At 54.6% G+C, this 13,928-nt stretch overlaps 1 protein-coding gene across 7 annotated transcripts in view; it reads left to right on the forward strand.

The window, feature by feature from the left end:
• EHMT1 (euchromatic histone lysine methyltransferase 1) overlaps positions 1-13,928 on the forward strand; it is a 155,026-nt gene that overhangs the window by 114,615 nt on the left and 26,483 nt on the right. For all 7 annotated transcript variants that reach the window (XM_057548047.1, XM_057548050.1, XM_057548048.1 and 4 more), the window contains 6 exons: positions 697-840; positions 1,625-1,851; positions 3,060-3,233; positions 4,403-4,485; positions 5,671-5,777; positions 11,295-11,417. In XM_057548047.1, coding sequence (XP_057404030.1) covers positions 697-840; positions 1,625-1,851; positions 3,060-3,233; positions 4,403-4,485; positions 5,671-5,777; positions 11,295-11,417 — 858 coding nt within the window. The remainder of the gene's footprint in view (positions 1-696; positions 841-1,624; positions 1,852-3,059; positions 3,234-4,402; positions 4,486-5,670; positions 5,778-11,294; positions 11,418-13,928) is intronic.

The following is a 13,928-nucleotide window of genomic DNA, read 5'->3' on the forward strand; positions in this document are numbered from 1 at the left end:
CCCCGGCCCCCCTTTGGGTCCTCTCTGCGGAGCCTCCAGCCTTCTCACTTCTTCTCCATTTTCCACATTTTTGACTTTTTGCTTTACTTTAGAAAATTCCCTCCGTCTCCCAGCGCTTCCATGGAAATTTCACTTCTCCCTCCTGTCTGGTGCTGAGAGCTTGTTTTTGTGCCCTCCCTCGTGGCCTCCTGTTCCAGCCTCAGAGCCGCCTGGGCCCCTTTCCTGGGGGCATTGGCCCCGTCCCGCCCCCATCTCTGGGCTCCATGGGGTCTCTGAGGACGGGACGGGCTCCCTTGAGGAGCAGGCGAGCAGGAAGCCGGGGCTGGGGGCGCGTCGCCCGCACCAGCGGCCAGGAGGCGAGGGTCCTTGTTGGAAGGCGCCAGGGCGACAGCGGACGCGGGCGGGTCGCCTGAGTGCTGGTGGGTCCTGCGGATTCTCTGCCCTCCCCGCTGCTGGCCGTGCTCCCTGGCATGTGTCCTGTTCCCTTCGATGCCCCAGCCCCCAGCCCAGACTGTTCTCCTCACGTGGCCGCTGTGACCCCCTGGTCCGTGAACCGGCGGCACAGCCCCACATCACGTCACGGAGGACCCGGCCGCCTTCCTGCTTTGATTTCCTGATCCCAACCCCCCCCCACCCCCCCCCCCGCCTCCCGCCCTGTGGCATGGCAGTGGCTGACGCGGTCTCGTCTGATTGCAGCTGGGCAGGTGCACGAACAGCGTGGTCAAGCACGAGCTGATGCGCCCGTCCAGCAAGGCGCCGCTCCTGGTGCTGTGTGAAGACCACCGGGGCCGGATGGTGAAGCACCAGTGCTGTCCCGGCTGCGGCTACTTCTGCACCGCCGTGAGTGCCCGGCCCCCTCTCTCCTGCCGTTGGCCTCCGGGGGCACCTGGGCCCCCGGCTCCCTTCCTGCTGCTCACGTGTCTACCTAGGCAGGGCCGCCTGGCCCTCTACTGCGTCCTGCTCGCCAGTGCCTCCGGGACCTTCTCCATCAGTGACTTCATCCACAGAGGCTCACGTGGCTCACGTGGCCCGCGCTTGGTCTCTGTGTGGCCCTTTGTGCTGCTGGGCCCAGAGCCTCTCCCCAGGGGCTTCTCCGGACGTCACACCTGTGCGCCCTCCCCATCCTCATCGTCCATTTCTGCTTCTGCTGGAAAGAGGTTCCCGGGGAGAGTGCCGCTCCAGCTGCTCCTCACCCCGGAGCCCTGGCCTGAGGTCGGGTCGCCTGAAGGGCCTGGTGTCGGGCGCTCTCTGCCAAGGGCTGTTGGCGGCACCTCCCTCCTCGGGCTTTTGCTTCTGGGAGTCTCTTCCTGGGTGTGTCTTCCGTGGGTCCATCTTTGGACTTATGTGCAGCCCGTCCCCTGGTCAGAGCAGCTGGAGAGCGAGGCCTCGGGCTCCTCGGGGCGCGGGGATGGGGATTTTCTCTCCTTCAAATAGCATGTGTGTGGACATGCCTTGGGAGGTGCCCCGTGGACTCAGGGCATCATTTCTCCTCACCCGGAGAGGGGCTGGGAGCCCCCCGGGCTCTGGCTTCCTGCCCCCACACAGCGCTCAATTCTGGGCTTTGCTTGTTCTTTTGCGTATTAGCCCCAATTAAAAGAGTGATTCCTCGCCTTCCTGTTTTTAGGGTAATTTTATGGAATGTCAGCCCGAGAGCAGCATCTCTCACCGTTTCCACAAAGCCTGTGCCTCTCGCGTCAACAATGCCAGTTACTGCCCCCACTGTGGGGAGGAGACCGCCAAGGCCAAAGAGGTGACTGTTGCAAAAGCAGACACGACCTCCACCGTGACGCTGGCCCCTGGGCAGGAGAAGAGCTCCACGGTGGAGGGCAGGGCCGACACCACCACCGGCAGGTACGGTGTCCCCCGAGCCCTCAGAGTTCACCTGGCAATGCCCGTCTGTGATCGTTGCTTATGTCTTCCGACTTGCCAGACGTCTCCCAGCTGGCTCGCGCGTGCTGTGATTTCTGACGCGTGAGGCTGTGAGGCGTGCTGACTTTCGTTTGCTCGCTGCCACCATGCACACGTCTCTTCTGCACTCAGTGTAGTTTGGTACATTTCTTTGCCTGTTTTTGAACCAGTATCACACCATCCTAATTGATGTGGTATCACAGTATTTTCGGTCGAAGCACAGTACTCCCATAGGTAGCTGTTAGTATACACCTGAAACATCAGCCCCTGTACCCACGTGTACCTGTGCGCGCCTGTCCCTACCCATCTGTACCTGTGTGTAGTGTATGATATGAAACATTAGTGTCAGCTGCTAGAGTCTGCTGTTACTGCGTCATGTTTTGGAGGCCCTAGCTGAACACAGAAGAAACAGTCTTTAAAAGAGAAGGATTGATATTGGAAACATATAATTTTCTTCTCAAAAGTATTCAGTAGAAATAGCTGAAGAACTCATAAAGCTAAATGGAGTCAGTCAGCCAGAGGATCAGGTAAGAAAAGGTGTCAGAAGCCTTGTCCCCACCAGTGTGTCCAGCTAGAAGCCAGGGTGATGGAGAGAGAGCCTTTCAAAACAGCAACAAAACCCGTAACCTACCTAGGAAAAAGCAAGCGATATCACACTGATAAAAAAGGAAACTATAAAACTTCACTGAAGGTCATTTAAGAGACTCGAATTGTAGACATTCAAAACTGAATATTGGAATGGTGTCGACTCCTTTGTATTATTCTGTATTAATTGTATTAATCTATAAATTTAATGATTTTTGAGTCAAAATTCCAAGGTGTCCCTTGCGTTGGGAGGGCAGTGGACTTTAGATTCAACCTGAAGTTCATTCGCTAAAGCATACTTGAACATTTGGCCAAAAGTCCTGGGAAAGCCGCCCTCACTTCTGAATGCCCTTTTTCTCTGGGATTTGATTCTGAGTCTGGGCTCTTCCCTCCAGGGGCTGAGCAGATAGATGGTCAGTGAACCTGAGGCCGTTTTCACGCTCAGAAGAGCAGCACAGTTGGAGGGTCCGAGTGAATCATGTTTTGTGTTTTCATTGGTTTCCACAAGAAGGGAGAGTTCCACGTCTCTCAAACTCAGAATTCCACTTATTTCTTCCTCCCTGAAGCACTGCTGGACCCCCGCTCTCAGAGGATGACAAGCCGCAGAGCACAGCCCCCCAGGTGCCCGAGGCCTTCGACCCCATGGGGCCAGCCGGGCTGGGGAAGCCAGCGCCCGGCCTCTCCCAGGGACCCGGGAAGGAGACCCTGGAGAGCGCGCTCATCGCCCTGGACTCGGAGAAGTAAGGCCTGGCCCAGCCGTGCCCTGGCCTGGCGCTCCCTTCCTGCAGGCCCCTCCCTCCGGGTCCTCCTGCGCGAGTCAGCCGCCGGCACTTCCACGCGCGCCCTGGTCCCCCTGCGGGGTCCGGTGCTTGCCAGGGCCACACGCCCCAGCTGTCTGTGCCCCCAGGGCCGTGGCATTCCCAGGAGGTCGCCGAGGCCTCCCTTAGGTCTCCTGTTAGCATTGGCCATCAGGACCGTGCACCTTCTTTTCCGTTATTTTGGGAAACGATTGCAGGTTACTGTCCGTTACGCTAGGAGCAAAGTGACCCTCTGAAGGCGTAGCGAGGACAGTCCTGGGAGGCTCTGGCACACGTTTCCCTGGACACGCTGACCGTGGCTCTGACCTCAGGACGTTAGAGCCAGTGCCACTCTGTGGCTGCTCGTCTGTGAAAGGAGAGTTTGGAGCAGGTGGCCCCTCGGTTGTCCCTGCGGCTCCCATTACTGCAGCCCAGCTGTGGCTCTGCAGGAGGGCCCGGTGCCCCGACCCATGAGCCCACAGGTGTGCACTCGTCATGGGGTTCCACGGTCAGGGCTCCGGCCAGGCCGTGCGGCTCCCTCCCTCAGAGCTGCACCTTCCTGCCTTGCTTCTCGGGAAGTTGTAGCGTTGGGACACGGTCCTGAGTCCCCACGGCTTTTTCTCTGTCCGCCTCCAGCCTGGTCTCTGGCCCTGGTCTTATGGTGACTGTCCGGCCCCCTGCCCTACTCACCGGGTCCAGACTCTGTACCGTGAAGAGGGTGGGTGTAGCTGGGTGTGACACGCTGCCCCCACCACCTCGGGGGTCCCTTGACCTCATGCTATAGAGAAGCAGCTCGCTCTGTGCCCTGCACGGAATGCAGAACCTCAGGAACCATTCTCGTGCTGTGGGTGAAGGAGATGGTCACTAATTTTGGTTGTTTTTACTGTGAGATGCCTGGTGGGTGTGGCATCCTTGACCTTGAGGCTGGGCAGGTGGGCCCAGCCCAGGCCTTCCAGCCTGCAGGGGGGGGTGTGTGGGGTGTGTGTGTGTGTGTGGGGGGGGGTGGGTGGGTGGGTGGGTGGGTGTGGGTGTGGGGGTGTGTGTGGGTGGGTGGGTGGGTGGGTGGGTGGTGGGGAGCCTGTGCTTACTGCTGTCTTGTGCTCTCTCCGCAGACCCAAGAAGCTCCGCTTCCACCCGAAGCAGCTGTACTTCTCGGCCCGGCAAGGGGAGCTGCAGAAGGTGCTGCTCATGCTGGGTAGGTGGCCGCACCTGTCAGCGCCTCTCGGTCACTGCCCGCCGTGTCCTGCTCTGTCCCATTTTTCTGGCTGGTGCACACAGGCCGCCTCTGGTGTTCAGCCCGTTCGCAGTGTTCGTGCTCAGTCGCGTGCCCTCCCCATCCGCATCATCCTTCTCTGCTTCTGCTGAAAAGAGGTTCCCGGGGAGAGTGCTGCTCTGGAAGTATTCTCTAGGAGTTCCTCGTTTTTTTTTTTTTTTTTTTTTGTACGGGTCTTACTTGCAGCACGTGGGATCTTTGTTGCCGCATGCAGGCTCTTAGTTGCGGCATGCGGGATTTAGTTCCCTGACCAGGCATCGAACCTGGGCCCCCTGCACTGGGAGTGCAGAGTCTTAACCACTGGACCACCAGGGAAGTCCCAGGAATTCCCCGTTTTTAAACAGGGATTAAGTATGTGATTATTAGATGAAGAAGAGACGTCGATTCCATGAAAGCAGAGTTAGCCAGCTGGGCTGTTGTGCCGTGCGGATGGAGTTGGCGCCCTCGTGTGCAGGGTGCGGCCCTTCTGGCACTTGTGTTTTCAGTGTGTACCTGCCTTTGTGGGTTTTTAACACCTGAAAATGTACTGGTCGGGTCCTTCCCAGCTCCGTCTCCTGCTGAGCAAGGGACAGCGCTTTGATTCTGAGCTCACAGCGTAGGCTTGATTCCTCTGGCTGGAAAAGGCTGATTAAGAATCCTTTTACTTGACAGTTAAGTCAAGAAAGAAGCTTAACGGTTTGCTCTGAAAAAAAAAAAAGGTTTTATTTTATGTTGACTGAAATGGCGATTTTAATCATTTTCCTCGTGGACCTTGTGCGATGCCGAGTTCGCCTCGCCGCTCCGTGGTTGGCCTTGTAGCCCGTCTCCACTCCAGGCTGGGAGCTGTGCTCAGCAACCGCCTTCCCTGTGGGCCTGGCCTGGGGGTCCTGCTCCCTGTGGAGCATCCATCCTGGGGCCCCTCCACCCTCACGCTCGGGCCCAGGCCTGGGGACGGGAGAGACGGGGGAGCCCAGAGTTAGATGAGGGTGTCTAGGAGGAGCGCAGGTGCTGGGGGTCTCTGACCACAGGCCTGCCTGTCGGTTCCGCCTGGAACCTCGCCAGCCCTTGCGCCATCGCGGGCTCTGGGGGCTGCACCTGCGGTAACTGGCACCTCCTGTTTGTTTGCAGTTGATGGGATCGACCCCAACTTCAAGATGGAGCACCAGAACAAGCGCTCGCCCCTGCACGCTGCGGCGGAGGCCGGCCACGTGGACATCTGTCACATGCTGATTCAGGTCAGATGCGGTCTTCTCGGGGCCACCAAAGCGAGACAGCCTGGCCTGGGTCCCGAGAGCCGGGCAGCCCAGCGGTACCGGAGGCTCCCAGGCCCACCCGCCCTGGCTCTGCCCAGTGCCCTCAGTGCCTCCGCTGCCTCTCCTGCCAGTCACGCCGCCTCTGGAAATGGCGCACTGCCTTTCGGTGTTTGACTTGTTGTTCTAGTTCGTTTGGGTTTTTAGTGTCACCGACTTCCTGGTGTGGGAGGGTTTAGCTCAGGCGTGCGCACATGCCTCCGCCTACCCCCCGCCCTGCGCCAAGAGCTTGCGTTCCGTGGTTGTGTAAATGTGTCCTGGACCGACCCCCCCCACCAATCCACCCCGAGCAGACAGACTGGCCCTGTGTCATCTGGGAAGCACATCGCCCACCCTGGGACTGCCGCTGCTCTGGGACATCCCTCCCCTGGCCCGTGTTGGGGCCCCTGTTTCCCGGAGGCCACCTTTAAGCCAGGTGTTTATCTCTGGACCCTTCAGGAAATTTCCTTTCACCCGTCGGTCTGGAGTTTCCCCACAGCCCAGGTTCAGGTCTGGGAGATTTTCTGTCTGGGCTCCAGGTCCCTCCGCAAGCCCCTGTGTTTACCTGTTGCACCTTCTGGACTCACACTTTGTCCAGCTTTTCTGGGCAGTGCTCTCGGCCTGACCCTCGGCTCCTCTCGGGGTCTCGCCTGTGCTGCCACGTTTTTCTGTAGCCTCTGGGTCTTCCCACAGTGTTTGGAAGCTTCATACCGGTCTGTTCCTTCTGGTCTTTCTTATTTCAGGTTTCCCTCAAATGCCTGGTGGATCCTGTTTGTTTGTAAAGGAAGGGACTGAAGTGCCGGTGGTGGGCTCTTGGCTGGGGCCCGTCAGCTGGAGGTTTTCGTGTCGGGTGGGCTTCGGGATGGCTCTGTGTCTGGAGAGGACCGTCCTCTGGGCATCTCTGTTGGGGCCCTGGGCGGACACCCCCCTCCCCCAGGTCTCTTGTCTAGTCACGGCTGCTCTGTGTCACCATCGGCCTGGAGTGTCTGCTTTTTCCTCTTCTCACCTGTGCTATGTGCACAGACTAAGATGTGATTGTGTGAAGTGTGGAGCCTGCTTTTGCACTGGTGTTGTACAGTGGGGTTACCTGTTGGTTTAGACTTCTAACACCCGAGACCCATTTGTCAGACCCCTCCCAACTTCGGCTCACGCCAGAGGCTCCGTTTGGACAGATCTCTTTAAATAGCATGTAGCCAGCTTCTAAAAAGCTCTATCTGACAGCCTTGGTATTTTAATAGGAATCTTCAGTCTACTTATGCTTACTGTAATTTCTGACATTTAAAATTTATTTCTAATTTCTTATATTGTAGTTTTGATTCTCAGCCTCTTAAAACAAATATTTCTTTTTTTTTTTTTTCCTCTCCTTTGCTGCCTTCTTTTGGGTTGACTTTTGTTTTGTCTCATTTCCTTTCTCTTTATTTGCTTGGAAGTTATAGTCTTTGCTTTCTTGCCTCCAGAGGTCACTCTGTGATTCTAACAAGTGGCTGTTACTTGCTCAGTCTTGAGACAGAGGGAGGAGGAGGAGGGGGAGAAAGGACGAGGAAGGAGGAGGAGGGAGGAGGAGGGAGGAGGAGGGAGGAGGAGGTAGGAGAGGAGGAGGAGGAGGAGGGAGAAGGAGAGGAGGAGGAGGAGGAGGGAGAGGAGGGAGAAGAAGGAGAGGAGGAGGAGGAGGGAGAGGGAGGAGGAGGAGGAAGGAGGAGGAGGAGGGAGAGGAGGAGGAGGAGGAGGGAGAAGAGGGAGAGGGAGGAGGAGGGAGGAGGAGGCAGGAGAGGAGGAGGAGGGGAGAAAGGATGAGGAAGGAGGAGGGAGGAGGAGGAGGAGGGGGAGAAAGGATGAGGAAGGAGGAGGAGGAGGGGGAGAAAGGATGAGGAAGGAGGAGGAGGGAGGAGGAGGAGGGAGAGGAAGGAGGAGGAAGGAGGAGGGAGAGGAAGGAGGAGGAGGAAGGAGAGGAAGGAGGAGGAGGAAGAAGAGGCGGAGGGAGAGGAAGGAGGAGGAGGAGGGGGAGAAAGGATGAGGAAGGAGGAGGAGGGAGGAGGAGGAGGGAGAGGAAGGAGGAGGAAGGAGGAGGGAGAGGAAGGAGGAGGAGGAAGGAGAGGAAGGAGGAGGAGGAAGAAGAGGCGGAGGGAGAGGAAGGAGGAGGAGGAGGGGGAGAAAGGATGAGGAAGGAGGAGGAGGGAGAGGAAGGAGGAGGAAGGAGGAGGAGGGAGGAGGAGGAGGGAGAGGAAGGAGGAGGAAGGAGGAGGGAGAGGAAGGAGGAGGAGGAAGGAGAGGAAGGAGGAGGAGGAAGAAGAGGCGGAGGGAGAGGAAGGAGGAGGAGGAAGGAGAGGAAGGAGGAGGAAGGAGAGGAAGAAGAGGAGGAGGAAGGAGGAGGAGGAAGAGGAGGAGGGGGGAACAATTGATGGTCTTCTGACTTTATTCTTCCTTTGGAAAAGGTAGTTTCACACTCCTTTGAAAGAATCTATTCCCCCCACCCCCAACTTTTTTTTTTTTTAACATAAAAACGTGTGTGAGATACATACAGAAAAATCATTGAAACGTAAACGTCTTGGTTAACGAATGGTTCTAAAGGGACCCGGCCTGATCTGCTTGCCCCGCAGAAGCACCATGTGTCCCTCCCCCGTGGCAGCTCTCCTAGCCTGTGTTGTGACGATCAGGTGTGTGTGTTTCTGTGCGCTCACCGCCCCACAGAGATCCTCAACCCCATGGCTCAGCTCTGTCCACTTCTAAACCTCACACAGTGTGAATTCTTTGTCTGCCTCTTTCATTCAAAGAGCAAAAGCCTGAGTCATTCACTGATCCGCTGCCCCATTTCCTGCTTCTCCCCACTGGCCGTGATAGTGGAAGACTGTCCGGGTCAAAGAACGCAGGAGCTCCGTGCTCTGTTTTGCAGCTTCTTGTGAGTTGTAAACTATTGCAGAATAAAACGTTATGTTTTGGAAAAAAACCAATGCTTTATACATTAGCGATCTTTATGACTCTGCTGTCTGCCCGGAGCCTGGAGGTGTGACCGTCTGACACCACTTCAGATTAGATTGTTAGCCTGGTGGTTAATTTGGTGACCCAGGCTGCAGACTCCCCAACTTGGGGGCTGTGCTCTTGTGTCCTTTTCTCCCCTAGAACCCATCCGACGTGGGACAGATTTCCTCTGCTTTGCCCTGAATCCGAGGGTATTGTTTCTTGGAGGCGCAGCTTTGGTGGGTGCCCACCTCACGTGCCCTCCTGCGGCTGGGCTCTGGCCCTGGCCCCAGGCAGCAGGCACCCTCGCTCACGCTCGGGGTCAGTGGAGGAGCACCTGTGAGGAGTGGTTTGGTTATTTCCCGGCCTGTTTAATTTTCATGCCGAGGTCTCGCTGGAAACAGCTCCATCCAGGCAACTGCAGCACAGTGGCCCTGCCGCAGGTGGACACTTAATTTCAATAACAATATTAAACGAAACCCCAGCAGGACGCATTCTGGGGCGCTCGGGTGGACGTCCGATGTGCGGGGGCACGAGGTCAGGGGCAGCTGTGCTGGTTGCCGCCCCTGACACCCTCCGGTACCCTTGGCCAGCCCCAACCTTTGGCCGGCACTGGGCATACCCATGGTCGGAGTGACGGGCCGCGCGGCTCTCCGGGCCCGGGCCTGGATGTGTCCCCACTTGCGGTCACTGCTTTGACTTCTCCCAACTGGGCCTCCGTCTGCTCCCCGGCTCTGTCCCGTCCTGTCCCTCTGTGTTAGTGTTTGCTTGCGTCTGGGGTCCATCTCGCCTGCTTTGCTTTTACCTGCTCTGCAGGCCGTGAGCCCAGGAGGCATCTTCTAATAGGAAAATATGCGTTTTCTAGCAGTCATGGGCCCAGAAGGGAGGGACAGAGCGACAACCGCTGCCGTGCCCCCCAGGAGCCCAGGACGTGCCGTGGGCTGTGCTCGCCCCGCACCTCCCGGGCCCTCTGTCCCCTCTGGGTGGAGGCCCTCCTCCCGCCTCCTTCCGTGTCTCAGATCTCTCTGCGTTGTCTCCTGTCCACCCTGCCTCTTCTGGTGATGATCACTGGCCTTTGGGCTGACTTCCCTGGTGTGGTCCTGGGTTGCCCACGTGTCCCTGTGCGGGGCCTCTGTGCTGGCGGGCGGGGCCGTCACTGGCCGGCGCGGGTTTCACACGAGCACACGGAGCAGCCGTCCTCACACTACCTGGGTGTCGGGTGGGGGGCCTGGCCCTCGGACCCCGACCCTCTGCACCGTGCGGCCCGTGGCTCTGCTCTTGGTCATCCGCCCGTCCGGGCCTCTCAGACGTGGGCCCTGTCGGGGGCTGCCCGGCCTGTGGGCCCTTCCCTCCGGGCCGTCCCCCGGGCAGGCTTGCGGCCCGGGCTCTCGCACCCCTGGGTGTTCAGGGTGGTTTGGGGGTGGGGGGGGGTCTTGCCAAGTGTGTGCACGCAGTTACAGGCGGCGCCTGGCCTTTCACCGGCAGAGGACACATCCTGGACTGTGCAGCCCGGCAGGGCGTGGCCGACCCCACGCTGGCCGCGTTAGCGCTACGCAGACCCCCACCCCGCACCTTTATCGCGTGTGCTTTTCCAAGTTTCGTTGTTAAAGTTAGCTGCTGTGGAATCCTGGCTCTACCTCACCCTCAGGTTGGGCCGTCTGACCTGTGTCCCCCACTCATCTCCTACCTGGACGCCCCTGCTCTCTGACGTTAGCTCTGCTCCGTGGGAACAGCCGAGTCTCCTTCACCATCCCTGACCACCCCAGTTCCCCTGGCTTTCCATGTGTACCATTCTAGCTCTATTTTTAAATTTCTTACTAAACTGCGTTATTTTTGTTTTTTAATTGCTAGTAGTAAAAACAATACTACTTTCAGCCTTATAAGTGTTAGCTCTTTTAAAATGTTCAACTGCCAAACACTTGCTTTGCTGTTAGTGGAAAACCCACTTTAAGGTTGGGCGTTTTCAGTTTCAAACAGACGATTTACCCAAGTATACCTGCTGGCTCATTGGTTTTCAAGTACACACTCCATTGGAAAATACACCCTGGAAATGAGTTTTTGTTCAGTTTATTTTGGCAAGTGTTTAGAACAGCCGGAGACAGAGGCCTCTGAGGCCCCTGAGCTAGGGCCCCACGGTCACTGCAGGCTGGGCTACCGCCTGCCTCCTGGCTCTGCCTTGCTGAGTCCCCCTCAGCACCCCTTCTTTGCCTGCTCTGGGGTCTCTCACCTTCTTTCTTATTTCTAAAGGTGCTGTCACTAATGTTACTGTAAGCATTTTTACCCAATTAGCTTAGAAATGAAATGCTCTTCTTGAACTAAAGGTTTGATAGTTACAGAATAATCATGTCTCTGAATTCTGCTTTGGGTGATTCAGGCTTAGTCGATAGAAAGACTTAATGTAGCCCCTGAGACCCCTCCGTTTCCAAGTGCTGAGCCTGGGAAACGTTTCCTCACTGGGTGTGGCTGCGGTGGCAGCTCTCACACCTGAGCTGTCCCTCTTTTCACCAGGCGGGCGCCAACATCGACACCTGCTCAGAGGACCAGAGGACCCCGCTGATGGAGGCGGCAGAAAACAACCACTTAGACGCGGTGAAGTACCTCATCAAGGCCGGGGCCCTCGTGGATCCGAAGGTACTCACTGCTCAGAAGCACACCCCTGTTTCATGTAGAAGCTCCTCCTAAAGAGGAACAGGGCCGGTTCCTTGCTGGAACGTCTTCAGCAACTGGTAGCAACCAGGCATCCACCGGGTTGTCTGGAAGTAGGTAGTTCACCTTACTTGGTTACTGGTTTACTTGTGGAAAATACTAGTGAGCACTGGATCCACTATGCCTGACGGTGGTCAAGCATCTGATAAAGAGTTTGTGTGCAGAGGTGTTCAGCTTCCTTCTTTGGATAGGCACACCTTCTCTCTTCTGTCTTCTATTCGGAGCAGTTAGGCAAGAAAGAGAAATAGAAGGCATCCAAATTGGGAAGGGGGAAGAAAAATGATCTCTGTTCACAGATGACATGATCTTATATGTAAAAAATCATAAAGAATCCACACAAAAAATTGTTAGTACTAATAAATACATTCAGGAAAGTTGTGAGATACCAAATCAGTACAGAAATGTCAGTTGTATTTCTATACACTTGTGATGAACTATCCGAAAAGGAAATTAAGAAAACAATTCCATTTACAATAGCATTGAGAAGAATAAAATACTTAGGAATAAACTTAACCAAGGAAGCGAAAGATTTGTACACTAAAAAATGCTGAAAGAAATTAAAGAAGACACAGATAAATGGAAATTATCTGGTGTTCATGGATTGGAAGAAGACAGTACATTCCTCCCTCAGTATCTGCGGGGGATTGATTCCAGGACCCCTGCAGATACCAACCCGCCGATGCTCGAGTCCCTTAATAGTACAGACAGCCCTCCATATCCGTGGGTTCTGCATCCGTGGATACTGAGTGCCGAGTGTATTGTTAAAATGTCATTGCTACCAAGAACGATCTACAGATTCAGTGCAATCCCTATCAGAATCCCAATGCCTTTTTTTACAGCTTATAGAAAAACCCGTCCTAAAATTCATAGGGAACCTTGAGGGACCCTGAACAACCAAAACAATCTTGCAAAAGAACAAAGCTGGAGGCCTCACACTTCCTGACTTCAAAACTTATGACAGAGCTACAATAATCAAAACCATGTGGTACCGGCCTAGAGACAGACATATAGAACAGTGAATAGAGTGCCCAGAAATAAACCCTCGCAGATACGATCAAGTGATTACTGTTAAGGGGGCCCAGAGCATCCAGTGGCAGGAGAGAGCTTCTTCACAGGTGCTGGGAAAACTGGACTTCCACGTTCAGAAGGATGAGGTTACAGTGTATCCAGAAATTAACTCAAAGGGGATCAAAGACCTAACTTAAGAGCTAAAATCGTAAAACTCTTGGAAGAAAACAGGAAAATCTGTATGACATTGGATTTGGCAATGATTTCTTGGGTATGATACCAGAAGCACAGACAATAAAAGGAAAAACTAGATAACTTAAACTTCATCAAAATTAATAAACTTTTGTCCAACAAAGGACACTATTCAAGAGAGTGAAGAGGCAACCCACAGAAGGGGAAGATATTCATAAATTCTGTATCTGACAGGGCTTTACTATCCAGAATATATTGACAAGTCCTACCACTCAATAACAAACTCCAGCCCAGCTCAAAAATGGGCAGAGTGTGAGTAGACATTTCTCCAGAGAAGATACTTGAATGGCCAGTTAGCACATGAAAAGATGTTCAGCATCATTAGTCATTAGGGAAATGCAATCAAAACCATGGTGAGACCCTTAGGACAACTATTATCTAAAAATCAGAAAATAAGTGCTAGCAAAGATGTGGAGAAATTGGAATTCTCATATATTGCTGGTGGAAACGTAACATGATGCAGTTAACTGTGGAAAGCAGTTTGGTGGCTCCTCAAACAGTTAAACATAGAATTACTATATGATCCAGCAATTCCAATCCAGGGTATGTACCCAAAGAAACAGGAAGCAAGGACACGGACAGGTATGTACACACCTTGTTCACAGCATTGTTTACAGTAACTAAAAGGTGGAAGCAACCCAGTGTCCATTGACGGGCGATGGATAAGCCAGATGTGGTCCATCCATACGATGGAGTGTTATTCAGCCTTACCTCAAAAAGGAAGGAAATTCTGACAAAGGCTGCAACACGGGTGAACTTGAGAACATCATGCTGAGTGAAAGAAGCCAGACACAGAAGGACGAATACTGTATGATTCCACTTATGTGCGGAACCTGGGACAGGCAGATTTAGAGACTGAAAGTAGATTGGAGGTTACCCGGGGTGAGGGGGGTATACTGTTGCTGAGTGGTGACGGAGCTTCTGCCTGGGCTGATGGACAGGCTTTGAGAATAGAGTGTGGTGATGGTACAGCTCTGTGAAAGCAATTCATGTTGCCACTGAATCACTCTAAAATGGTTAAAAGGGCAAGTTTTATGTCATATACACACACACGCAATAACAATAAAAATGCTAAATGTTACGGTCCTTCAAATTAATACACATTTTTTTCCAGCAAAAAAATGATCGTTCTGTTCATACTAATTTATCAACTCCTTTTTCCCATCAAATTAAGTT

Source organism: Balaenoptera acutorostrata, chromosome 6 (assembly GCF_949987535.1).
Source record: "Balaenoptera acutorostrata chromosome 6, mBalAcu1.1, whole genome shotgun sequence".
NCBI classification, from domain to species: Eukaryota; Metazoa; Chordata; class Mammalia; order Artiodactyla; family Balaenopteridae; genus Balaenoptera; species Balaenoptera acutorostrata.